Source organism: Mandrillus leucophaeus, unplaced genomic scaffold (genome assembly GCF_000951045.1).
Source record: "Mandrillus leucophaeus isolate KB7577 unplaced genomic scaffold, Mleu.le_1.0 Scaffold400, whole genome shotgun sequence".
NCBI lineage: Eukaryota > Metazoa > Chordata > Mammalia > Primates > Cercopithecidae > Mandrillus > Mandrillus leucophaeus.
In genome coordinates, this window is record NW_012104255.1 from 1,259,489 (window position 1) to 1,287,291 (window position 27,803).

At 42.3% G+C, this 27,803-nt stretch overlaps 1 protein-coding gene across 4 annotated transcripts in view; it reads left to right on the top strand.

Moving 5' to 3' along the window:
• PHF8 (PHD finger protein 8) overlaps positions 1-27,803 on the top strand; it is a 116,478-nt gene that overhangs the window by 33,538 nt on the left and 55,137 nt on the right. For all 4 annotated transcript variants that reach the window (XM_011991997.1, XM_011991995.1, XM_011991996.1 and 1 more), the window contains 8 exons: positions 4,244-4,404; positions 5,316-5,457; positions 7,176-7,362; positions 10,743-10,905; positions 19,457-19,544; positions 19,866-19,972; positions 22,160-22,251; positions 26,303-26,392. In XM_011991997.1, the coding sequence (XP_011847387.1) occupies positions 4,244-4,404; positions 5,316-5,457; positions 7,176-7,362; positions 10,743-10,905; positions 19,457-19,544; positions 19,866-19,972; positions 22,160-22,251; positions 26,303-26,392 (1,030 nt within the window). The remainder of the gene's footprint in view (positions 1-4,243; positions 4,405-5,315; positions 5,458-7,175; positions 7,363-10,742; positions 10,906-19,456; positions 19,545-19,865; positions 19,973-22,159; positions 22,252-26,302; positions 26,393-27,803) is intronic.

Consider the following 27,803-nt stretch of genomic DNA (forward strand, 5'->3'; position numbering starts at 1 on the left):
TTTTTAGTAGAGACGGGGTTTCACCGTATTAGCCAGGATGGTCTCGATCTCCTGACCTCGTGATCCACCCGTCTCAGCCTCCCAAAGTGCTGGGATTACAGGCTTGAGCCACCGTGCCCGGCCTAGAAGGAGTCTTAGGATCAGAAAATTTAATTCTCTCATAGAGAAGAAGAAACTCTTTTAATATAAAAAAATTATTGGTCATATATCTCTTTTATAATCGAAAAGAGGTTTTATCTTTTTAAAATTAAGCTGGCCTTGTCAAAAGTAAATTACATGAAATAAGCAAAAATAATGAGTTAAAAAAAGGAACAAAGCAGTCTCTTTTGCTTGGTTTTTTAATTCAGTAGACCATGTTCAGGTTTTTTAAAAATAATTTCAACTTTGATTTTAGATTCAGAAAGTACTTGTGCAGGTTTGTTTAAGTGGGTATACTGCATGTGCTGAGGTTTGGGGTGCAAATGGCCCCATCACCCAAGCAGTGAACATAGTACCCAGTAGCTAGTTTTTCAGCCCCTTCCCTGCTACCTCCCTCCCGACTAGACTGGTCCCCAGTATCTATTGTTCCCATCTTTATCTATGGGTACCCAATGTTTAGCTCCTACTTAAAAGTAAGAACAAGCAGTATTTGATTTTCTGTTCCTGCATTAATTGGCTTAGGATAATGATCTCCAGCTGCATCCATGTTACTGAAAAGTATATGATTTCATTCTGTTTTATGGCTGTGTAGTATTCCATGGTATGTATGTACCACACTTTTCTTTATCCATTCCACTGTTGATGGGCACCTAGTTTGATTGTGAATAGTGCTGCAGACATATCAGTGCATGCGTCTTTTTAGTAGAATGGTTTATTTTCCTTTGGGTATATACCCAGTAATGCGATTGCTGAGTGGAATGGTAGTTCTCTTTTAAGTTCTTTGAGAAATCTCCAAACTGCTTTCCGTAGTGGCTGAACTAATTTACATTCCCACTAACATGGTGTAAGTATTCCCTTTGCTCCGCAGCCTTATCAGGATCTGTTATTTTTTTTTTACTTGTTTTCATGTTTTCTGTAACCAAAGTGTTACTTGGAATAAGTGTTTCTTCAACTTAATATTTCTTGTTTTATTTGTTTATTTAAAGGCAGAAACTCTCCTCTCTACCCCAGACTCCTCAGGTTCCTTCTCCAAAGTCAACCCGTTATTTGTAGATTCTTTCAGAAATGGTTTTGCATATACAAACATAGATTTTTTAAATTCGTTTTTTTGACACAAGTGGAAACACTATATATTATTGTTCCGTATCTTGCTTTTTTTTTTTTTTTTGAGACGGAGTCTCGCTCTGTCACCCAGGCTGGTGTGCAGTGGCGCGATCTTGGCTCCCAGCAAGGTCCGCCTCCCGGGTTCACGCCATTCTCCTGCCTCAGCCTCCCGAGTAGCTGGGACTACAGGCGCCCGCCATCATGCCCGGCTAATTTTTTTTTTTTTGTATTTTTAGTAGAGGTGGGGTTTCACCATGTTGACCAGGATGGTCTCGATCTCCTGACCTCGTGATCCGCCCGCCTTAGCCTTCCAAAGTGCTGGGATTACAGGCGTGAGCCACCGCGCCCAGCCCTGTGTCTTGCTTTTTTTAAAAAAACTTATGTATATTTGAGATCAATCCATAATAGCACATACAGATGTTCTTTTTCATGGCTGTTTAATGTTACATTGCATGGTGTAACATTTATTTAGCAGGTCCTCTACTGATGGACATTTAAGTTGATTCCAGTATTTTGCTATTACAAAGAAATACTGTAATGAATATCTTTGCACTTAAGTTTTTGCATACGTTGCCAATTACATCCATAGTGGCTATACCATTCTACATTCCCACAGATAATGTGTGGAGGGTGCCGATTTTCCTATATCCTAGCCAATATTGTTTGTTTGTTTTATTTATTTTTTTTTTGAGATGAAGTCTCGCTCTTGTCTCCCAGGCTGGAGTGCGATAGTGTGATCTCGGCTCACTGCAACCTCCGCCTCCCAGGGTCAAGCGATTCTCCTGCCTTGGTCCCCCGAGTAGCTGGGATTACAGGCACCTGCCACCACGCCCGGCTAATTTTTGTATTTTTAGTAGAGATGGTTTTTTTACCATGTTGGCCAGGCTGGTTTTGAACTCCTGACTGCAGGTGATCTACCTGCCTCGGCCTCCCAAAGTGCTGGGATTACAGGCGTGAGCTACCACACCCGGCCACCAATATTGTTTATTATCAATTTTTTTTGCCTTTCTGATAAATCGTGAAATCCTACTGTTTCCACTTGTGCTTTTTCTCTTTTCTTTTCTTTTTTTTTTTTTCTTGAGGCAGTGTCTTGTTCTGTTGCCTAGGCTGGAGTCCAGTGGTGCAATCTTACCTCATTGCACCCTCCGCTTCCTGGGTTCAAGCAATTCTTTTGCCTCAGCCTCCCAAGTAGCTGGGATTACAGGCACACACCACCATGCCCAGCTAATTTTTGTATTTTTAGTAGAGACGGGGTTTCACCATGCTGGCCAGGTGGTCTCAAATTCCTGACCTCAAATGATCTGCCCACCTCAGCCTCCCAAAGTGTTGGGATTACAGGTATGAGTCACTGCACTCAGCCCACACTTGTATTTCTTTAATTATGAAGGAAATAAGTAGTTTTTTTTGTTTGTTTGTTTGTTTTTGTTTTTTGTTTTTTTGAGACAGGCTGGAGTCCAGTGGTGCAATCACCACTCTCTGCAGCCTCGATCTCCCTAGCTTAATCCATTCTCCCACCTGCGCTTCCTGGGTAGCTGGGACTACAGGTGTGTGCCACCACACCCAGCTAATTTTTTTTTTTTTTTTGTAGAGACGGGGTTTTGCCATGTTGCCCAGGCTGGTCTCCAACTCCTGGGCTCAAACAATCTGCCTTCCTTGGCCTCCCAAAGTGCTGGGATTACAGCTGTGAGCCACTGCACTCAGGCTTAGATTTCATACATTTATAAACCAGCTTGATTGTTTTCTCTGTGAACTGCTAGCTTGTGTTGACAGGCATTCTGTTGTGTTACTATTACTGATTTATAACAGCTTTCTTGCAGAATATTTTAATTTCTATGTGGTTAAATTTATTTATTACTATTTTTAATGACTACTGGGTTTTTCCCAAGTTTTTCTGCTCTTAAAGCTTTATTTTTTGGAATTTAATCTTTGGACCATCTAGGATTATGTAAAGAATGAGATAGGCAGGCCGGGCACAGTGGCTCACGCCTGTAATCCCAGCACTTTGGGAGGCTGAGGCAGGCGGATCACCTGAGGTCGGGAGTTCAAGACCAGCCTGACCAACATGTAGAAATCCCGTATCTACTAAAAATAGAAAATTAGCTGGGCGTGGTGGCACATGCCTGTAATCCCAGCTACTCGGGAGGCTGAGGTAGGAGAATCGCTTGAACCCGGGAGGCAGAGGTTGTGGTGAGCCGAGACTATGCCATTGCACTCCAGCCTGGGTAACAAGAGTGAAACTCTGTCCCAAAAAAAAAAAAAAATGAGATAGACATTGAGCTTAATATATTTGTCCCAGCACAAGTTGTCAGAGTTGTCAAATATAAATCTTTTTTCCACCATGATTTAAAGAAAACTATTTACTTTTCTTTTTTTTTTTTTTAAAAAAAAGAAAGAAACAGGGACTCTGTCACCCAGACTGGAGTGCAGCGGCATGATCAAAGCTCACTGTAGCCTCCAACTCCTAGGGTTCAAGTGATCTTCCTGCCTCAGCCTCCCAAGTATGTAGGACTGTAGGCCTGCACCACCATGCCCTGCTAATTTTGAATTTTTTTTGTGGAGACAGGTTTAGAAATGATGCCCAGGCTGAAACTCATTAAGTACGCATGTTGAGAAAGTTGATGTAAAAATGTTGCTGTTTTGTTTTAATCAGTCTTTTCTCTTTGATAGTGTTTTAAATTGGGTAATGCTGCTCTTGGTTAGAACAAATCTGCCGAACTCGTCAGATGTGTCTTTTCTTTCTGGCCAGGCTTTTGACTGATTTCTTCTTGTCACCCAGAGAAGAGCACCATGTTGGCAGAATACTCCCCACCTCTGCCAGTGACCTGGTCTCTAGCCTTGGACAGATCATTTCTTCCCTAGCAGATGAGGTTTTTGCTATTAGTTACCAGCTTACATTAAGTCCCCTCATAAAAACCCCACCTCTTGGGTGAGTGGCAGCCTCCAATAAGGCCTTTAAGTGGGCAGTGCCTCAGGCTCAAGCTTTCTCTTCTGTGGCCCTCAGCTCAGATGAAGTGATTCTGAAGCCCACTGGAAATCAACTGACTGTGGAATTCCTGGAAGAAAATAGCTTCAGTGTGCCCATCCTGGTCCTGAAGAAGGATGGGTTGGGCATGACGCTGCCCTCGCCATCATTCACTGTGAGGGATGTTGAACACTATGTTGGTAAGACACTACAGACCCTTTTAATTGTAACATTGTTCATTCCTGTCAAGATCTGTGTCCCTTCCCCTCAAATCTGTTTTTGCATTTCCTCTCTAAACATCTTGGGAATCTGAGGTGAAATGCCTTGTCCAAAGTCATTCTTCAGCAGAGAGAGCCAACATCCTAGTCTCTTCTTCTTTCATTCACTCATTCGTTTATCAGAGACAGGGTCTCGCCCTGTTGCCCAGGCTGGAGTACAGTGGCGTGATTAACTCACTGCAACCTCCACCTCCTTCTGGGCTCCAGGGATCCTCACACCTCAATCTCCCGAGTAGTTGAGACTACAGGGATGCACCACCATGCCTAGCTAGTTTTATTTTTTGTAGAGATGACGTCACGCTATGTTGCCCAGGCTGATCTCCAACTACTGGGCTCAAGTGATCCTTCCGCCTCAGCCTCCCAAAGTGCTGGGATTACAGGCGTGAGCCACCACGCCCAGCTCCTTCTCCTTTTAATAGTCTATACAACCCTAGGTTGAACTCCATTTTTTACCTGGGAAGTTCTAGGGATCATTGTCTGTCTTCTGTTGAAATGAGAAAGCTTTTGACTGTGGCTCTCACATGCCACTTGTTATCTGGGCATGAGATTCTGTGGAGAGGATGAGAAGAAATGGAGAAGCAAGGCCCAGGCAGGTGGACTACTATGTGTGAGGCTGTGTGTCAGGTAGTTCCATTGCCCTAGCAGGGCACATAGATCTAAGGAAAGTGTGATGTGTTCCTACCCCTGCCCCCCAAACACACACACACATATACATACAGTGTCGGTGGAGAGAAGCTTTGAGTGTAAGGCCATTCTAGGGACTGATGAGGGGACAAGAGAGTCTTCCACAGTCCCTGAGACTACTTGGTGCAGAACCTATCTCTTTACTCCAGGTTCTGACAAAGAGATTGATGTGATTGATGTGACCCGCCAGGCTGACTGCAAGATGAAGCTTGGTGATTTTGTGAAATATTATTACAGCGGCAAGAGGGAGAAAGTCCTCAATGTCATTAGTTTGGAATTCTCTGATACCAGGTAAGAGGTGCAGGAATAGCAAACCTGACAAAGTGCCTGAAACTTGTGTGATATGTCTAGTGTACATTCGTGTTCCTCTCTCTCTTTTTTTGAGATGGGGTCTTGCTCTGTCACCCAGGCTGGAGTGCAGTGCACGATCTTGGCTCACTGCAACCTCCTCCTCCTGGGTTCAAGCAGTTGTCCTGCCTCAGCCTCCTGAGTAGCTGGGATTATAGGCGCCCGCCACCATGCCTGGCTAATTTTTGTATGTTTAGTAGAGGCAGGGTTTCACGATGTGGGCAGGGCTGGTCTCGAACTCCCTACCTCAAGTGATCTGCCCGCCTCGGCCTCCCAAAGTGCTGCGATTACAGGCATGAGCCACTGCACCTCGCCTCGTGTTCCTTTCTCTTCTTCCTGGTGGTTTCTTCCTCTGGGATGGCGAGCTGGGTTATATTTTCTAGGGTAGCTGCTCATATAACACTTGAGTCATATTTCTCCACAGTTTATAGCATTGGATAGATTACATAGTAGCTATTTTAATTAATTTTTGTCCCCTTTTTCAAGACCTTAGGACAGCCGCCTTTGACCTTTTCCTCCTGTATACAACAGTGGCATAGTCATTGTGTAACTGCTGGGATAGGTCCTCAGTTCCTGGAAATAGATTTACTAAAATTACCTCAATGTAGGTTTCTTACATTTAAAAAGAAAAAGATAAATCTATTTACCTTTAAATGATTCTATCTGGACTCACACACTCAATAGATAACGTATATAGTCTTCTCTTTGGGTCAGAAATGTGGGAAATACCAAGAAATCATAACTTATCTTTTTACCCTTAGGAAACTTACTGTTTGATTATTTACATTTTTAACTTTTAATTTGTAGATTCATAGGAAGTTGCAAAAAAGTGTACAGGGAGGTCCTGTGTACTCTTTAGCCACTTTCCCTATGGTAACATATTATGTAATTACGGTACAATATTAAGACCCTTGCTGTTGTTTCTAAGATGCAAGGTTAAACAACCTGAGAGTGTTTTAAAACTATATTTGTTAGTTTATACCTCACTTCATCCTGAAAGACTATTAAAGGTAGCTTACAGAGATGTGGAGAAGCCAAAAAAAACAAAAGAAAAATTAGGACAAAAGTGAAATAAGATTGGGAAATGGAATATGCATGTGGTGGGTACTCTGCACATAAAATGCATTTATGAATGTCTGGATAGTTGGTGGAGATGGACTGTAGAGTTTTCAGTGAATTTCCTGAAGTTCAGAACAAAGAGAGGAGTGCAATATTGTAAGATTTTACATAGGATAAAAACAACCAGATGTTTCAGGGAAACATTTCTTTACCTGGAACTGAGCCCTGTGAGGTTGCTCTAGTGGTTTCCCATAAAGAAGACACTATGAGATAAGGATAGTGCAATAACTTCTATAATCCACATGCCAAGTGAGTAGTCTGGAGTGGGGCTGGGGAGTATGAGCATTTAGTGGAGGAAATGAACACCTTTGACTGGAGAAGCCTATGGAGCTGGGACTTGGGATTTCTGGAGATGAGTAGAGTGAGGATACTGACCAGACTTACAGAACAGAAATAAGTGTCTTGTGTGCCTTTGGGGATTCTGTGGAGGGAACTTGTTCTCTGACTTATCTGAGCCTCACTGAACTGTGGGGTATTTTATTCAGGCCTCAACCTTCTATTCCCAGTCAGCTGACATCTGCTGTCCACCCCTTCCTTGGTAGACTTTCTAACCTTGTGGAGACACCGAAGATTGTTCGAAAGCTGTCATGGGTCGAAAACTTGTGGCCAGAGGAATGTGTCTTTGAGAGACCCAATGTACAGAAGTACTGCCTCATGAGTGTGCGAGATAGCTATACAGACTTTCACATTGACTTTGGTGGCACCTCTGTCTGGTACCATGTACTCAAGGTAGGAATACGCATGGCTTCTGGAGGCAGCCAGGCCTTGGGCCTCCCTGTACGTGTCACATGGCAGCACAGAAACATTTTGAATTAGTTTGATTTACATTTTTGAATAAAAAATATTTGATTTGGCCAGGCATGGTGGCTCACGCCTGTAATCCCAGCACTTTGGGAGGTTGAGGCGTGCAGATCACGAGGTCAGGAGATTGAGACCATCCTGACTAACACGGTGAAACCCCGTCTCTACTAAAAATACAAAAAAATCAGCTGAGCGTGGTGGTGGGCGCCTGTAGTCCCAGCTACTGGGGAGGCTGAGGCAGGAGAATGGCGTGAACCCGGGAGGCGGAGCTTGCAGTGAGTCGAGATCGTGCCACTGCACTCCAGCCTGGGCGACAGAGCAAGACTCTGTCTCAAAAAAAAAATTGATTAAAAAATGTTTGACTAATCAAACGTTTTAAAATAATAGCAGATACCTGAGGTTTTCCTGGTTGTTACCTTCTTTTTTGTTGTTGTTGATGCAGAGGAAAAACAAAGATTTTATTTATTTATTTATTTGAGATGGAGTTTTACTCTGTCGCCCAAGCTGACAGTTGCCAGTGCTGGAGTACAGTGGCGTGACCTCAGCTCAGTGCAACCCCTGCCTCCCAGGTTCAAGCAATTCTCCTGCCTCAGCCTCCCAAGTAGGTGGGATTATAGGCGCCCACCACCACGCCCAGCTAATTTTTGTATTTTTAGTAGAGACAGGGTTTCACCATGTTGGCCAGACTGGTCTCGAACTCCTGACCTGAAGTGATCTGCTTGCCTCCAACACACCTCCCAAAGTGTTGGGATTACAGTCATGAGCCACTGCACCCAACCACTCTTACCTTCTTAATTGAACCAATTTATACTCATACCAGCATGTATGGAAATGTCCACATTTACTTTGGAAATTCCTGGCAACATGCGAAGCTTCCCTTCCTCCAACTTTATTGAGGTATAATTTATATACCATAAAATTCATCCATTTTGGCCGAATCCCAGCACTTTGGGAGGCCGAGACGGGCGGATCATGAGGTCAGGAGATCGAGACCATCCTGGCTAACATGGTGAAACCCCGTCTCTACTAAAAATACAAAAGAAATTAGCTGGGCGTGGTGGCAGGCACCTGTAGTCCCAGCTACTGGGGAGGCTGAGGCAGGAGAATGGCGTGAACCTGGGAGGTGGAGCTTGCAGTGAGCCGAGATGGCGCCACTGCACTCCAGCCTGGGTGACAGAGTGAGACTCCGTCTCAAAAAAATAAATAAATAAAAAATTCATCCATTTTAATTGTACAATTTGATGAATTTTGTCAATTGTATATAGTCATTTAACTGCCACCACAGTGAAGATAAAACCTGTGTAAGAAGTCTTTTTAAAGTCAGGATTTCTATAGTTTCCTTTTTAGTGATTGTTAACAATTTTGTAATTAGTGTATTAATTGTCAGTGACTATAAAGGATTTTTGAGGTCTGGAAAACAAATTCCTAATTCCTTAAATGATTTTGGTTTTCACCATTGTTCACATTATTTAGTTTTCTTTATTATTATTATTTTTTTTTTCTTAAGAGACAGAATCTGGCTCTGTCACCCAAGCTGGAGTGCGGTGGTGCAATCATAGCTCACTGCAGCCTCTCACTCCTGGGCTCAAGGGATCCTCCTGAGTGGCTGGGACTATAGGTGCATGCCATCACTCCCAGCTAATTTTTTTTACCTTTTTTTTTTTTTTTTTTTAGAGACAGTGTCTCACTTTGTCATCCAGGCTGGAGTGCAGTGGCATGATCATGGCTCACTGCAGCCTCGACCTGCTGTGCTTAAGCTGTCCTCCCACTTCAGCCTCCCAAGTAGCTGGGACTACAGGTGTACACCACACTTCTGGCTAATTAAGAACATTTTTTTTTTTGTAGAGACTAGCTCTCACTATGTTGCCCAGGCTGGTCTCAAACTCCTGAGCTCCAGAGATCTTCCCACCTTGGCCTCCCAAAGTGCTAGGATTACAGACATGAGCCACCGTGTCCAGACAATTTTTTTACTTTATTTTTTGTAGAGACAGGGTCCCACTGTGTTGCCCAGGCTGGACTCAAAACTCCTGGGTTCAAGTGCTCTTCCTGCCTTGACCTCCCAAAGTGCTGAGATTTCAGACTTCAGCCAACATGCCTGGCCTAGTTTTCTTACCAGAAAAGTCAAAGGAGAGAATGGAAAACTTGGATTGTGGCTCTTGTCCAAGTGATCACAAGTCCTTAACTAGTTGTTTCCATTGGTTTATCATGTAGGAATTAGAATGTGTAAATGAAAGTGCTATTATGCAAATGTTAGGTTTAACTCTTATTTTAAAATAATTTCATTTTATAGAAAAGTTCAAAAATAATGGGAAGAATCTCTGCCCTTTCCCGAGATTCCTCAAATGTTACCATTTTATTATATTCTTTCTCTAAAGCAAACACAATAAAATGGTTATATATATATTTTTTCCTGAGACATTTGCACGTAAAGACATAGTATTCCTTTATATCTTAATAATTCAGTTGTAGTTCTTAACTACAGGTTTGTCTTAAAACTTTGTCTTAAAAACAAAGACAATGTCTTAAATAATTTGTATAGTTATCAAAATCAGGAAGTTAACATTGATATACTAGTACCTAATCTACAGATCTGATTCAAAATTCTCCAGTTGTACAACTGATATTTCTAGTGTTACTTTTCTACATTGAAATTTATTATTGGGAAATATTGGTTAAACCAATCATGCTTTGAGAATATATTTGTGCTACTGGGTTTTTGTTTCTTTCTTTTTCTTTTTCTTTTTCTTTTTTTTTTTTGCCAAATTATCTTTCTGATGTTTATCCAGGCAAAACACAATTAGGAAATAAATGTTCTTCCAAAAGATAATCACATAACATACAATCTTCCAGAAGTCCTTGGGCTTTGATTGCAGGTGTGGGAAGGAACACTCTGTAAATGGCATTTGAAGGCAAATTCAATTTTCTTCTCATCAGTAATGTGGCCTTAAATTCTCCTAAGGCTACTAGTATTGATCTACTCATCTGTAGAGGCCATTTTTTATTTGGCATTGTGTCTAAAATAGGAACACTTGGTGTACATTTGTCTTAACTTGAACAATTTTGTTTGAAATGCCCTTTCCAATTTGTTTTTGTCAAGTTTATAGAAACTTAAAAGTACAAAAAGCAAAGTGACCTTTTGAAGTTTTCCAAATCCACATAAAAATGATTCTTGGATGGGTTTGGGCAAGAAATCTGGCATATTGCCATCATTTTGGAGCATGGGAGAAATAATAGCCTTTTGGAGTACCCATTAAGGACTTTCTGGAAACCCTTGGTATTTTTGTCACTTCAACCTCTTTTTGTTTCAGGGTGAAAAGATCTTCTACCTGATTCGCCCAACAAATGCCAATCTGACTCTCTTTGAGTGCTGGAGCAGTTCCTCTAATCAGAATGAGATGTTCTTTGGGGACCAGGTGGACAAGTGCTACAAGTGTTCCGTGAAGCAAGGACAGACACTTTTCATTCCCACAGGTCTTCCCTTGGGTGCCTCTGGGAGGGTTCAGGGAGGGTGGAAAGAAGGGAGCTTTTGGCCTCATAGCATATTAATCTGATTATGTGGGATGTCTTTCTCATATCAGCCAAAGGCGCAGAACTGGGCCTCAAGAAATTTCATGGGGTAGTCAGTGAGCAGCATGGTCACCTGGGGAGGCTGAAAGTGGGGAATGTCCAGGAGGAGGCTGATGGACTTCTTTGTCCTGGGTTGATGTCATCTTGGTGAAGATAGAGAACATGACTCTGAGCCCCGTAACTCTAGGGGTAGTGCCTGGGAGGCTGGCATTCTGGGCTCTAAGTCAGAATGACCTGTGGTGGGGATGGGGCTTTTTTTCCTAAACAGTATGTACCTGGGCTTCACTCTTAGAATTATGAATTCTTAGGTCTTGGGTGAGATTTGAGTATATTTATTGTGAAAAAAATCCCCCAGTTGTCTCAATTTGGAGAGAGAGGACATCTTTACTTGATTGGGTCTTATATGAATACAGTGTATCTCTCCACTTATTTAGATTTTCTTTCATTTCTTTAATCAGAATTAGTGTTAAATTTTCTTAAAATGTATAGTAGAATTCTCTAGTGTAATCACATATGCCTGGAGATTTGTTTTCTTGGGAAGTTTTAAATTAACATTCAATTTAAAAAATCTTCGTAAGGCTATTCAGATTTTGTATTTTGTGTTAAGTAAGTTGCGATCATCTGCTTTTCAAGGAATTGGTCTATTTAATCTAAATTGTCAGATGTATGTGTGGAGTTGTTCATAGTGTTTTCCTTTTTTTTTTTTTGAGATGGAGTTTCACTCTTGTCGCCCAGGCTGGAGTGCAGTGACGCGATCTCGTCTGCCTGTGATCTCTGCCTCCCAGGCTCAAGAGATTCTCCTGCCTGAGCCTCCTGAGTAGCTGGGATTACAGGCTTGCACTACCACGCCCGACTAATTTTTTAATTTTTAGTAGAGATGGGGTTTCACCATGTTGGCCATGGCTGGTCTTGAACTTCTGACCTCAGGTGATCCACCTCCCTCAGTCTCCCAAAGTGCTGGGATTATAGGCATGAGCCACTGCACCCGGCCATATAGTATTTTCTTATTACCCTTTTGATATCTTCCAAGTCTCTAGTGGTATTCTTTGTATCATTCCTGACATTAGTTATTTGTGCTTTCTCTTTTGTTTGTGTCAGTCTTCTACAGATTGGTCAATTTTTATTGATATTTCCAAAGAGCCACTTTTTTTTTTTTTTTTTTAGACAGAGTCTCACTCTGTCACCCAGGCTGAAGTGTAGTGGTGCGATCCCGATCCCGGCTCACTGCAACCTCTGCCTCCCAGGTTCCGGTGATTCTCCTGCCTCAGCCTCCTGAGCAGCTGGGATTACAGGTGCCGGCCGCCACGCCTGGCTAATTTTTGTTTTTTTGAGACAGAGTCTCACTCTGTCACCCAGGCTGAAGTGTAGTGGTGCGATCCCGATCCCGGCTCACTGCAACCTCTGCCTCCCAGGTTCCGGTGATTCTCTTGCCTCAGCCTCCCGAGTAGCTGGGATTACAGGTGCCGGCCGCCACGCCTGGCTAATTTTTGTATTTTTGGTAGAGTCGTGGTTTCACCATGTTGGCCAGGATGGTCTCGATCTCCTGACCTCGTGATCTGCCTGCCTTGGCCTCCCAAAGTGCTGGGATTACAGGGGTGAGCCACCACACCTGGCCCACTTTTTGTTTTATTGATTTTTCTCTGTTGTCTTTTTGTTTTCAGTTGTATTGATTTCTGCTTTTATCTTTATTTTTCCTTCCCTCTGCTTGCTTTTGGTTTATTTTGCTCTTTTTGTAGTCTTGAGATGAGAGCTTAGTTTATTGATTTCAGACTTTCCCTAAATTTCCCTCTCAGCATTGATGTAGGTGTGTCACACAAATATTGATATGTTGTATTTTCGTTAAGTTAAATGAGCTTTTGAAAAATTAAGATACATCTTATATATTGTAAAATTTACCATTTTAAAGGGTACAATTCAGTTCTTTGTATATTTACAAGGTTGTACGTCACTGCTATCTAATACCAGAGAATGTTCATTATTTTATTTATTTGTTTTCTGAGATGGAGTCACTCTTTTGTCCAGGCTGGAGTGCAGTGGCATGATCTTGGCTTACTGCAACCTCTGCCTCCGGGTTCAAGTGATTCTCCTGCCTCAGCGTCCCGAGTAGCTGGGACTACAGGCTTATGCCACCACGCCCAGCTAATTTTTGTGTTTTTAATAGCGATGGGATTTCACCATGTTGGCCAAGCTGGTCTTGAACTCCTGACCTCAGGTGATCCACCCGCCTCGGCCTCCCAAAGTGTTGGGATTACAGGCGTGAGCCACTGCGCCTGGCCCAAATGTTCATTGTTTTAAAAAGAAACCCTATACTCATTAGCAGTCACTCTTTATTCGTTTGTCCGCCAGCCCTTGACAACCCGTTTTTAACTTCATTTGTATATGGATTTCACCTTCTGAATGTTTCATATAAATGGAATGTTGTAATATGCTGTCTTTTGTGTCTAGCTTCTTTCACTCATAATGTTTTCAAGAATCATCCATGTTATAGCATTTATCAGTATGTCCAGGCTGGAGTGCAGTGGCACGATCTTGGCTCACTGCAACCTCTACCTCCCAAGCTGAAGCGATTCTCATGCCTTAGACTCTCGAATAGCTGGGATTACAGGCACCTGCCACCACTGCCTGGGTAATTTTTGTATTTTTAGTAGAGATGGGGTTTCACCATATTGGCCAGGCTGGTCTCGAACTCCTGACTTCAGGTGATCCACCCACCTAGGCCTCCCAAAGTGCTGGTATTACAGATGTGAGCCACTCCCGCTCCCCAGCCAGCACTTCTTTTTTTTTTTTTTTGAGACGGAGTATCGCGTATCGCTCTGTTGCCAGGCTAGAGTGCGGTGGCGCGATCTCCACTCACTGCAACCTCTGCCTCCCGGGTTCAAGCGATTCTCTTGCCTCAGCCTCCCAAGTAGCAAGGTCTACAGGCACGCGCCACCATGCCCAGCTAATTTTTGTATTTTTAGTAGAGACAGGGTTTTACCATGTTGGCCAGGATGGTCTCGATCTGCTGACCACGTGATCTGTCCGCCTCGGCCTCCCAAAATGCTGGGATTATAGGCGTGAGCCACTGCACTGGCCACTTCATTCTTTTTAACAGCTGAGTAATATTCTGTGGTGTGGATATGCCGCATTTTGTTTATCCATTAGTCAGTTGATAGACATTTGAGTTGTTTGCACTTTTTGGCTGTTATGAATAGTGTTGCTGTGAACATTCATGTACAAGTTATTGTGCGAACATGTGTTTTCATTTCTTCTTGGGTATATATCGAGGAGGGGAATTACTGAGTCATATGGTAACTCTGTGTTTAACTTTTTGAGGAACTGACAAACTTTTCAAAGCAGCTGCATGCACCATTTTATATTCTCAACAGTAATTATGAGAATTTCAGTTTCTTCACATCTTCCTCCAATGCTTATTGCTGTCTCTTTATGATTGTAGCCATCCTAATGGGTGTAGAGTAGTATCTCATTGAGGTTTTGATTTCTGTTTTCTGGATGATGTTGAACATCTTTCTGCATGTTCATTGGGCACTTATATAGTTTTTTTTTTTTTCTTTGAGAAATAGCTATTTAAATCTTTTGCCCATTCTTTAGTTAGATTGTCTTTTCATTGTTGAGTTATAAGAATTTATATACTTTGGATACTAGACTTTTACCAGATATATGATTTGCAAACATTTTCTCTCATTCTTGGGGCTGTCTTGTCACTTTTTTGATAGTGTCCTATGAAGGACAAAAGTTACAAATTTTGATGTCCAATTTATTTTTTTCTTTATTTGCTTATGCTTTTGGTGTCTAAGAGACTTGCTTAATTCAAGTTCATGAAGATTTATGCCTAAGTTTTCTTCTAAGCATTTTATAGTTTTAGTTCTTACATTTAGATCTTTCATCCATTTTTTAATTTTTGTATATGGTATGAGGTAAGGGTCCAATTTCTTTGTTTTGTATGTAGTTATCTAGTTGTCCCAGAACCTTTTGAAAAGACTGTTCTTTCCCCATTGAATTGTCTTGACACCTGTGTCAAAAATCTGTTGACCAAAGATGGGGGTTTATTTCTGGTCCTTGAATTCTATTCTATCAATCCTTCTAACAGTGTTATGCCATCTCGATTATTGTACATTTGTAGTAAGTTTTGAAATTGGGAAGTGCTAGTGCTCCAACTTTTTCTTTTTCAGTATTATTTAGCCCCTTGATTTTTTTTTTTTTTTTTTTTTGAGATGAAGTTTTGTTCTTGTTGCTCGTGCTGGAGTGCAATGATGCGGTCTCAGTTCACTGCAACCTCTGCCTCCTGGGTTCAAGCGATTCTCCTGCCTCAGCCTCCCGAGTAGCTGGGATTACAGGCACCCGTCACCATGCCTGGCTAATTTTTTTGTATTTTTAGTAGAGACGGGGTTTCACCATGTTGACTTGACTGGTCTCGAACTCCAGACCTCAGGTGATCCACCTGCCTCAGTCTCCAAAGTGCTGGGATTACAGGCGCCAGCCATAGGGCCCAGCCAGTCCCTTGAATTTTCATAAGAATTTTTTGGTTCAGCTTTCATATAGGTTTTCTAGTTATTTTTTAGTGTTTACTCTAATTATTACTTTATACATACATAGCATATCACAGTCTACTAGTATTTACATATTACCTGTTTGAGGGAAGGGTTGAAACCTTACCTCTTTTTTTTTGAGACAGAATCTCATTCTGTCACCCAGGTTGTAATGCAGTGGTAAGATGACAGCTCACCGCAGCCTTGACCTCCCGGGCTCGAGCAATCCTCTCACCTCAGCCTCCCAAGTTACTGGGACCACAGATGTACACTACCACGTCTGGCTGATTTTTTTTTAGTTTTAGTGGAGATGGGGTTTTGCCATGTTGCCCAGGCTGGTCTTAAACCCCTGAACTCAAGTGATCCACCCATCTTGGCTTCCTAAAGTGCTGAGATTATTGGCGTGAGTCACCACACCAGGCCCAAAACCTTACCTCTTTTTACATCCCTTTATCCTTCACATTTTTCTGCAGTTAGTCATGTTTTACATTTTTCCATGTATTTGTCTTAAATATTTCTCTTCATACATTGATTATGAGATTGTCGTGCTACCCACTACACCAAGAGGGCTTCTATTCTCTGCGTATGTTGAGAACTGTATCACAAAGTTTTATAAATTTTGCTTTCCCTATGAAATATAATTTAGAAAACTCAAGAGAAGGAAATTCTCTTGAGTGTTTTTACTCGTCTATTCTGTTTTCCTTTCTGGTGTTGAGAGTTTCAGGGTAGGTCTACTGTCGACAAGTTCTTAGTTTTTTTCCATCTGTAAATGTCTTGATTTTTTTTTTCTTTCATTCCTGAAGGATATTTTTCTGGATATAGAACTCTGGGTTAATAGTTCTTTTCTTTCAACACCTAAAGAATGTTTTGCTGTTTCCTTCTGGCCTCTGTGGTTTCTGATGAGATTTTGGCTATCATTTGAATTGTTTTTCCCCAATAGATAATGTATCATTTCTTGATACTTTCATTCTTTTTTTTTTTTTTTCTTAAGTTTTCTGCAGTTTGGCCATGATGTGTTTTTTTTGGCGTGGATTTCTTTGGGTTTATAATGCTGAATGTGTTCACTGAGCTGCTTGAATGTGTAGGTTTATGTCTTTTGCCATATATGTGAAATTTTTAGCCATTATTTTTTTTTCTTTTTTGTTTTCTTTTTTTTTTTTTTTTTTAGAGGGACTCTTACTCTGTTGCCCAGGCTGGAGTGTAGTGGTGCGATCTCGGCTCAGTGCAACCTCCGCCTCCTGGGTTCAAGTGAGTCTTGTGCCTCAGCCTCCCAAGTAGCTGGGATTACAGGCATGTGCCACCATGCCCTGCTAATTTTTGTATTTTTAGTAGAGATGGGGTTTCACCATATTGGCCATGCTGGTCTTGAACTCCTGACCTCAGGTGATCTGCCTGCCTTGTCCTCCCAAAGTACTGGGATTACAGGTGTGAGCTACCGCGCCAGGCCACCATTATTTCTTGAAATACTTTTTTAGACTCATACTCTAACTTCTGCTGGATCTCTGATTACATGAATGTTATGTATCTTGTCTTAGTCCCGCAAGTCCTTAAGTTTATTTTTCTGTGTCTTTTTTCTCTCTGTTCAAGTTCAGATTGGGTAATTTCGGTTTCTCTGTCTTCGAATTATTCTGTTTCTTCTATTGTCTCCATTCTTCTGTTGAGTTTGTCCATTGCATTAATTTAGATATTGTTTTTTTTTTTTTTTGAGACAGAGTCTCGCTCTATCACCCAGGCTGGAGTGCAGTGGCGCGATCTCAGCTCACTGCAACCTCTGCCTCCTGTGTTCCAGTGATTCTCCTGCCTCAGCCTTCCAAGTAGCTGGGATTACGGGCGCGCACCACCTTACCCGGCTAATTTTTATATTTTTAGTAGAGACAGTTTCACCATGCTGGTCAGGCTGGTCTTGAGCTCCTGACCTCGTGATACGCCCACCTCAGCCTCCCAAAGTGCTGGGATTACAGGTGTGTGCCACCACACCTGGCCCAGATACAGTACATTTCAGTTCTGAAATTTTCGTTTGTTTCTTGTGTATTTCTTTGCTGAGAATTTCTATTTTCTATTTTTGTGTCAAGCATGTTTGGAATTGCTCACTAAGGTATTCTTACAATGCTTTCTTTCAAATTCTTGTTATATAATTCTATATGTGTCTAACCATATATTGTCTTATATATATTGGATTGTCTGTTGTTTTACAAGTCTGTTTTTCTCTTCAATTATCAATATTATTGGTATGATTTCATTGGTTTTTTAGAATGTTTAATACATGGTGAGGCAGGTCATTCACTCCCCACCCAACTCCCACCCACATCTGCTTTTCTCTTTTATAGTTTTCTGTTCCCAGGCATTTATTCATCCATCTTTGAATCCTTTGCCTGGTCTATTCCATAATGACTTTTCTATACTGGGCATTTAGTAACTGGTGAATTGAATTTGCCCATTAGCGGTTTGAGTTAATTAATTTACATCTTGGTAGAAATGCCCACACACCAGGTGCAATCTACTTAGTGCCACAAGCATTGAGTGTCTACTGTGTGCCCTAGCATTGGGCTAAGTGCTAAGGACAAAAGACTGATAGGCTGTTTCAGTATAATCTACTAGCCACAATAGCACCAATAGACGTATTCACCCTTAGTTTTGGAAGCACAGAGAAGAGCGCTTAGTCTAGCCCAGAGGTTTGTGAAAATCTTAGGAGAGCGACACTAGAAGGGTGAGTAGGGATTAACTAAGACAGGAATGGCATTTCAGACATAGGGAAAGGTGGAAGCAAACCAAAACTGTGTGACGCAGCTTATGGATACTAGAGCTTAAACAACAAGGGCTGGGGTGGGTGAAAGTGAAAAGGTAGGCCGACTGAACTTACCACAGAGGCGATTGAGGGCCATTGAAGGTTTATTTGTTTATTTAGTTTCTAATGAAATATTTCAGATGTACCAAAAGATAAAAAGAATAATATAGGTCGGGCGCAGTGGCTCACACCTGTCGCCCAGGCTGGAGTGCAATGGTGTGGTCTCGGCTCACTGCAACCTCCGCCTCCCAGGTTCAAGCGATTCTCCTGCCTCAGCCTCCCGAGTAGCTGGTATTACAGGTGCCTGCTACCATGCCCAGCTAATTTTTCTATTTTTAGTAGAGATGGGGTTTTGCCATGTTGGTCAGGCTGATCTCAAATTCCTGACCTCGGGTGACCCGCCCACCTCGGCCTCCCAAAGTGCTGGGATTACAGGCATGAGCCACTACGCCTGACCCTAATTTATATTTTAGATATATCGCTCAGGATTGGATGTGAAGGATAGATATGAGATTATTGTAGAGCAGTGGTTTGCAAACAGTTGGGATTCCTTTATACTCTTAAAAATTAAGGACCCAGAAGAGCTTTTTATTGTGTGGTTTATATTTATCAATTTTTACCATATAAATTAAAATAGAAAATTTAAAAATACTTGTTAATTTATTAAAAAATAATTATAAGCCCATTACATGTTAGCATAAATAAAAATTTTTTATGAAAACTATTTTCAAAAATGTTTAGTGGGAAGAGTGACATTGTTTTACATCTTTGCAAATCTCTATAATATCTGGGTTAATCAAAAATTGTTAGATCCCCAGATCTGCTTTTGCTTTCATTCTGTTTGATATCACATCATGTACCCTCTGGAAAACTCCACTGTATACCCATGAGAATAAGGGTGAAAAAGGCAAAGAACATCGTAATATTCTCATGAATATAGTTTTGGCATCTCAGCTTCTCTGAAAGAGTCTCAGGGAGCCTGAGGATTCCTTGGACCACACCTTGAGAACATCTGGTGTTGGGGAGCCAGTTTGGAGGCTAACTGCTCTTAAGGAGTTGGGTTTGAGATGAGTAGGTAGTGGAGATAACCAGAGGAAGAAAGGCCCTTTGCCAGCTTTGATTTTACCCTGTTACACTGCAGGATGGATCCATGCTGTGCTGACGCCTGTGGACTGCCTTGCCTTTGGAGGGAACTTCTTACACAGCCTTAACATCGAGATGCAGCTCAAGTGAGTCCTGAAACTATGGTGATTCCATGTTGGCCGTTCCTGTCTGCTGGAGTGAGGAGTACAATGTAGAAAGCCAGAAAGGAATGGTTCCTTGTTCCTGATCATGTTCAGCTGAAGATTAACACCTTTTCTGCACTTAGTAGTTATTTGACTTTGGGCAAGTTATATAACCTTTGAGCCCAAGTTTCCTAATGTATAAAGCCAGATCTTGCAGAGTCGTTTTGAGGATTAGGGATACAAAGCATCCAGAACAATACCTGATTCATAGTAGGTGCTCGGTAAATGAATCCTTGTTTTTGTTGTTTTGTTTCCTCCTCCTAGAGCCTATGAGATTGAGAAGCGGCTGAGCACAGCAGACCTCTTCAAATTCCCCAACTTTGAGACCATCTGTTGGTATGTGGGAAAGCACATCCTGGACATCTTTCGTGGTATGGAGCCCTTTGCCAACTGTCCTTTTTGCCCCTCTCCCCTGAGTGAATGAGTGTGTGTGTATGTGTAAGTAGCGCAGTCAAGACACGATACTATTTCATCACCAGAAAGATCTCAGTATTTAAATTAAAACCATGTTGTGTACCTTAAATATGTTCAATTTTTAAAAAGTGGTAATTAGTGCTTTAAAAAAAATCTCCCTAGTGCTACCCACCCAGCCCCCAGCCCCTTCTTTTTTGAGACAGGATTTCACTCAGTCACCCAGGCTGGAGTGCGGTGGTGCGATCATGGCTCACTGCAGCTTCAAACTCCTGGGCTCAGGCAATTCTCCTAGGAGCCTTTGTTTGCCGAGTAGCTAAGACTACAGGCACGGGCCCCCACACCCAGCTAATTTTGTAATTTTTTTGTACGAACAGAGTCTTGCTATGTTGACCAGACTGGTCTCAAACTCCTGGCCTCAAACGATTCTCCCACCTCAGACTCCTTTTGCTGGGGTTACAGGCATGAGCCACAGTACCCAGCAATACTACCCCTTTATAGTTTCACCCACTGTCCCCCCTGTACCATCCATAACTTCTGGAAACCACTAATCTGTTTTCCATTTCTATAATTTTGTCATTTCTTTTTTTTTTTTTTCCCCCCAAGACAGGGTATCACTCTTGTCACCCAGGCTGGAGTGTAGTGGCGTGATCTTGGCTCACTGCAGCTTCCACCTCCTGGGTTCAAGCTTCACCTACCTCAGCCTTCTGAGTAGCTGGGATTACAGACACCCGCCACCACACCCAGCTAGTTTTTGTACTTTTTTTTTTCTTCTTCTTTTTGAGATGGAGTCTCGCTCTGTCACCAGGCTGGAGTGCAGTGGCGCAATCTCTGCTCACTGCAAACTCCGCCTCCCGGGTTCAAGCGATTCTCCTGCCTCAGCCTCCGGAGTAGCTGGGACTATAGGCACATGCCACCATGCCCAGCTAATTTTTGTATTTTTAGTAGAGACGGGGTTTCACCACGTTGGCTAGGATGGTCTCAATCTCTTAACCTCATGATCTGCCCGCCTCAGCCTCCCAATGTGCTGGGATTACAGGCGTGAGAACCACCACGCCTGGCTGAATTTTGTCATTTCAAGAATATTGTATAAATGGAATCAGATAGTATGTGACCTTCTCAGATTCACTTTTTTACTCAGCATAATACATGGCAGGGCATGGATTTTAACCTTTTTGTTTAGCAAGTGTGACTGAGAATATTGGATCACAGTGAAAGTATCTCTATTTCCTGCTGGTTAAGATAAAAAGCTCAATCTGGATAGTCTGAGAGTTTCCTGGATCTGCTTCCCCTGGAGATAAGGCCCAGTCCTGACCGTCCTGGCATCGTTGTTTTGGTTCCTGGGCGTTAGCCCAGTTGGAAGCCAATTTGCTTACTGGGTTTCCTCTTCCCTGATGTGATCGAGAATAGAATGGGTCCCTTACTTAGGCCTAAGATTCTTCAAGTTGACTTGGCCAGGAGAAATCAGTATTGATGAGTTACAAAGAATCTCAGGGGCCATGAGTACAGCCTCATAGCCAATACCTCAAACTCTTACTCTGCCACCTAGACTGTCACTTAAGTTTTCAATCAGATGTTGGATGACTAACTGTTCATTACTTATTCTAAACAGCTTGGTTCAGTAGGAAATTATTTATAGAGCCTAAATCTGGCTGTTTGTAGTAGCTTCCTGACATAAGGCAGAACACACCTAATCCATCTTGTACATTAATGGCCCTTCAAGTCTGTGTAGGTAGAATTCATAGTCCTCCTGAGTGTTCTCATTTTGAAACCCAACAGGCACAGTAATGTCATGGAAGGGGCACAAGCCTCAGATTCAACTACACATGGTTTTAGTCATGGCTCTAGCACTTACTAGGTGTGTGCCTTTGGTCTTGACTTTGCCTCTCTGAACCTCAATTTCCTGGGCTGTATAATGAAGATAATACCTTGCTTACAGGATAGGTATAAGGGTTAAATGAGATAATAGATATCACATTCCTAGCACTTAGTAGATACTCAGTAAACGAACACTATTGGAAGAACTGAGATCTGCAGTGGTGCTCAGAACCTTGAGCATTTTCTCTGGTTGTCTTAACAAAAGTCCCAAGTCCTTCACTTTCCTGCATGGCTTTGTTGACACTCTGCTTTCCTCTTTCCTCTTTTAGGTTTGCGAGAGAACAGGAGACACCCTGCTTCCTACCTGGTCCATGGTGGCAAAGCCTTGAACTTGGCCTTTAGAGCCTGGACAAGGAAAGAAGTAAATATGCATATTTCTCTACCTCCTCAGGAATTTTGCCCTTTGTAGGGACTGGATTTGGTAGATGTTTTGGAGAGACAGAAGAGTCCAGAGAAGCTTGTGGGCCCCTGGGTGTAGAGTGGAGGCCTGGGCTAGGATTCCTTAGATTACATTTTAAAATCTTTCTTTCTGATGATAAAAAGTAATACAACATTACCCTAGAGTATTAGAAAAATGAGGAAGAGCATAAAGAAGGAAAATTATTGCCTATAATTTTTACACTCAGCGGAAACTACTATTTAACACTTGCCTACATTTCCTTTTGGTCTTTTTTATGTGCATTTTAAAAACATAATTACTGTCACACCGTGTGGTTGACACTTGAGCAATGTGGAGGTTGGGGCGCAGACCCTGCCCCTCATGCAGTCAGAAATCCACATATAACTTTTGCCTCCCTAAAACCTTAACTGCTAACAACCTACTGTTGACCAGAAGCCTTACCAGTAACATAGTCAACACATATTTTGTATATGTTATTTGTGTTACATACTGTATTATTACAATAAAGTAAGCTGAAAGCGTATGTTTACTGTTCATAAAGTGGAAGTGGATCCTCATAAAGGGCTTTATCCTTGTCTTCACATGGAGTAGGCTGAGAAGGAAGAAAAAGGAGAGGGGTTGGTCTTGGCTGTCCCAGGTGGCAGAGTCAGAAGAAAATCTGCATATAAATGGACCCATACATTTCAAACCCATGTTGTTTAAGGGTCAACTGTATATCCAATTTTGTGTTTGAATCTATTGGTTTATCTTAATTTTCCTGTGTCACCAAAGTTCTCCAGAAACATTTGATAGTTATGTGATATTCTTTTGCAGGAATGTACCATCCTTGCCTAACTACTTGCTTTTTGCTGCTTCCTTTTTATTTCTTTGAGGGAATAGTTTTAAAGAATCATACAGTAAATGTCTGTTTTTGTCCCTCATTTCTTGATTGTTTCTTCAGGATAGATTCCTGGAAGAACAATTACTGAATCAAAGTATATGAAAAAATGTAAGGCTCTTGATGCATACTGCCAAAGTGGGTTTTAGAAATGTGCAAGTGTCCGTTTATCCAACTGAACACTAATCAGCTATTTAAAAAAAAAAAAGCTCTGTATGTACTGATTTGGAAAGATCTCCAGAATTTGTCAAGTAAAGGTGCACAACCATGTGTATAGTGTGCCACTTTATATGTAAAAACGGGGGAAATAAGAATTATCTTAGTATACACTTGCCTGAATATATGATCTGGGATGTAGAAACTAATGAAAATGGTTACCTGTGGGAGTAGGATGATGAGATTGATGGCAGGAACAGGGTGGGATTGATGGCAGGGACAGGGTAGGAATGAAGCTTTTCAATATCATTTTATTTCATTAATTTATTTATTTATGAGACAGAGCCTTGCTCTGTTGCCCAGGCTGGAGTGCAGTGGCACGATCTCAGCTCACTGCAACCTCTGCCTCCTGGGTTCAAGTGATTCTCGTGCCTCAGCCTCCTGAGTAGCTGGGATTACAGGCATGTGCCACCATGCCTGGCTAATTTTTGTATTTTTAATAGAGATAGGGTTTCACCGTGTTGGCCGGGCTGGTCTCAAACTCCTGGTCTCAAACTCCTGATCCATCCACCTCAGCCTCCCAAAGTGCTGGGATTACAGGCGTGAGCCACCACACCTGGCCTTTCTTTCTTTTCTAATGTAAGCCTTTAGCTGTTAATTTCCTTCTCAGCACCAATATTTGATTTTTGATCCATGTGAACGAATTAACTTTACAGAATACTGAATTTAAAGAACATACCAAGAAATCAAGAAAAGAAGAAATGTCAACATGTAATCTTAGGCTTTGGATACTCCCTTTTCTGGGTATATTGTGACCAAAGGTCACTGCACTGCAGGCTTAACTTGTACAATCTCCTTAGTTCCTGTTGCCAACCTTCCCCTCAGATATTCTTGGATTTCATATTTTGAGTCTTCCCTTGCTCCCTGGGCTCACCTGTACCTGGACCTTAGCCTGTGATTCTGTTTCTCCACACCTCTCAGGTGTGGCTACCTTGGGTTTCATCTCTGACCCCTCCCACGGAGTGAACTTTAGAGTGACTGTGTCCCAAAAACACCAAAAGGGAGGTGGGTGTGCCCCAAGCACTCATGACTCAGGATGGACCCAGGGACCAAGGGATGGCCCCAAACAGAGTGATCGGTGGGAGCTGGAGTAGAGTAGAACATAGTTCTGAGACGCCCATGCTCATGGAAGGACTCTTGTGAAGTGCAGATGATTTGTAGGGGAGGAACCTGCTCCCTTACCTTTCCAGAGACCCTGGTCTGGGAAGGAGGAAGCCATAAGATTATCTAGCTGGGTCAGATGGTTTCTCAGCTCCCCACCTAGCCACGAAAATAAATTACACCAGATAGATGAAAGGAGTTAAAGGAAAAAAAGAGAATTAAACCATGAGAAACAAGGAAATGCTGAGGAATTTTCTCTCAGCCCTCGATACAGAAATGAAGTGAAAAGTCACAAAGGAAAACCTTGAGATCTACATAAAAATGTAAACCTTGGTACTCAAAAAGAGGGCAAACAAAAGAGACAACTAACAGGGATCGCTCTGGGTTGCTGTTGAGCTAGCTGTGGGCCAGTTGCTGCTCAGCACAGAGTTCCTTCCTCACAAGTGGAGAGGCTGGTTTGTCCCCGCTGATCTCTCTGAGGTCCTTGACTTTTTTGAGAGGTGTGGCCCAAACCCACAACTTAGTTCCTTATATCTCTTGATACTGTCTTTTTTAGATAGATGTTTTACAAATATTTTCTCTCAGTCTGTGGCTTACAAAGTAGCAGAGGTGCTGAAACAGGTTTTTCAAAAAGAAGTTTTGCTTTTTAAGTTCAGTTGATCAACTTTTTTCTTTTCGGGTCCATGCTTATGTCCTATCTAAGAAATCTTTGCCTAACTGAAGGCCACAAAGAACTTCTCCTCTGTCTAAAGCAGGAGTTTCCGGCCAGGGTACAGTGCTTCACGCCTGTAATCCAGCACTTTGGGAGGCCGAGGCAGGTGAATCACCCGAGGTCAGGAATTTGAGACCAGCCTGGCCAACATGGCGAAACACCATCTCTATTAAAAAGACAAAAATTAGCCAGGCATGGTGGCACATGCCTGTAATCCCAGCTACTGGGGAGGCTGAGGCATGAGAATTGCTTGAACCTGGGAGGCGAAGGTTGCAGTGAGCCAAGACCACCACACCACTGAACTCTAGCCTTGGTGGCAGAGTAAGACTGTCTCAAAAAAATAGTAAGAAGTAAATAAAATATAACAAGGGTTTCCAACCTTTTGGCTTCCCTGGGCCACATTGGAAGAAGAATTGTCTTGGGCCACACATAATAGCTGATGAGCTTAAAAAAGAAAAAAAAAAATTACAAAAAATCACATAGGCTGGGTGCAGTGGTTCGTGCCTGTAATCCCAGCACTTTGGAGGCCAAGGCGAGTGGATCGCCTGAGGTCAGGAGTTCAAGACCAGCCTGGCCAACATGGTGAAACCCCGTATCTACTAAAAATACAAAAAATTAGCTGGGTGTAGTGGTTCACTCCTGTAGTGCCAGCTACTGGGGAGGCTGAACTAGGAGAATCGCTTGAACCCAGGAGGTGGGGGTTGCAGCGAGCTGAGATGGTGCCATTGCACTTCAGCCTATGCAAGAGTAGCGAAACTCCATCTCAAAAAAAAACAAAAAAGGTCTCATAATGTTTTAAGAAATTTTACTCATTTGTGTTGTCACATTCAAAGCCATCCTGGGCAGTGGGTTGGACAAGCATGGTCTAAAGGGTATATAGTTTTAGGTTTTACATTTAGGTCTATGATCCATTTTACATTTGTGTTTGTGTGTATGGTGCAAGATATGGATTGAGGTTCTTTTTTTTTTGCATGTGGATATCCAATTGGTCCAGAATCATTTGTTGAAAAGACTACCCTTTCTCCATTGAATTGCCTTGGCATATTTGTCCAAAATCAGTTGTCTCTTTATGTGTGGGTTTATTCCTCATGCCTCTTGTTTGACAGGCTCTGCCAGACCATGAGGATGAGATCCCGGAGACAGTGCGAACCGTACAGCTCATTAAAGATCTGGCCAGGGAGATCCGCCTGGTGGAAGTAAGGAGCATGGGGCAGGGAAGAGAAGGCATTTGGAAAGGCCTTTGAGGCTCAAGTGGCAGGTTAGGCCTCTGCAGTTAGCATGAGAGCCCAGGGGAAGGGTCGGGAAGACCCTACCAAAGACACAATTCATTTATTCAAATAATTATTACTGTGTTTCAAGTGTGCCGCACATTGGGCTAGGTTCTTAAAACACATAAATAGTGCCTGCCCACAAAGAACTCAGCCTAGTAGAGGACCCTGAGCAAAGTTAACCTCTTTGAGTTTCAGTTTCCTCATCTCTAAAATGGGGAATAATTGTACCTACTCAAGGATTGTTAAAAGGATTAGGTAAGGTAATGTGAGTTGAGCACAAAAATAGAGTGCTTGGCACACAGTAGGTGCACAATAAATTCTGACGGTGGGTCGTGGTGGTGGGTGGTGGTGGTAGTTGTAGTTGTTGTTATTAATATTTTGACTCAGTCTCTGCATTCTGCAAAATGACAGTTCTCTCGGGGTGAAGATGATTACAAAGCCATGTTTCAACAGGTGGCATATACCACGAGGCAGTAAGGTATAGTGGTAAGAGATTCAGAGAAACCTGGGTTCTGGTTCCTGCTCTGTCACTTGCAAGCCTTTCAGAGCCTCAGTTTCCTCATCTATAAAGTGAGGATAACACTAACCTTTCAGAATTTTGTTAGGATCAAAAGCTAGTATATGTAGAGCCCCTCGCACAGTGCCTGGCAGAGTAAGTACTCAATAAATGTGAGCCATTGTTATTAGTAGACTTTATAGCAAAGAGAGAAGTTGGTGTGGGATGGTGAAGTAGCAGAGGCACCAGAGGAGAACTCCTTTAAGCTCAGAAGCTGTAAAGTTTTATTTAGTGCCCAGGATATATACATCCATGCTGAAGGGTGGTCAAAGTGAGCTGGGAAGTTGTGCTTCTAGCCTCACTGCTTGCAGCATGTTTCACTGCCTACACCATAGCTTACAGTGTCCACCTCCTACCTCTCATTTTCCTCCACTCCCATCTGTCAAAATCATTCAGGATAGTTAAAGGCCTACCTTTTCTCCAGTGCCTCCCACTTAAACCACAAAACTCTGGGCTGGTTGGAAGAGGACTTAGAGGTAGAGTATATGTGGTCCATGGGCTTTCAAATGACTTAAAGCAATGGAATCCTTTTTTAAAAATGACATCTTAGGTGGAAGGCCAATATTCAAAGCACAGCTGCTTTGAATAAGATGAAGGTGGGAGGCCTAGGGCTCCACTTGTTCTTTTTATTTGCCTTCTACCTTCCCCGATTCTCAGGGCTCCTCCCAAGAAGCTCAAAGTAGCCACAGAACATCTTCAGAAATCACCTTTCCAGTCTAGTCCTTTAATTTTACAGCTGAGCAAACAGTCTCAAATGGTCAGATAACTTTCCTGAGCTAG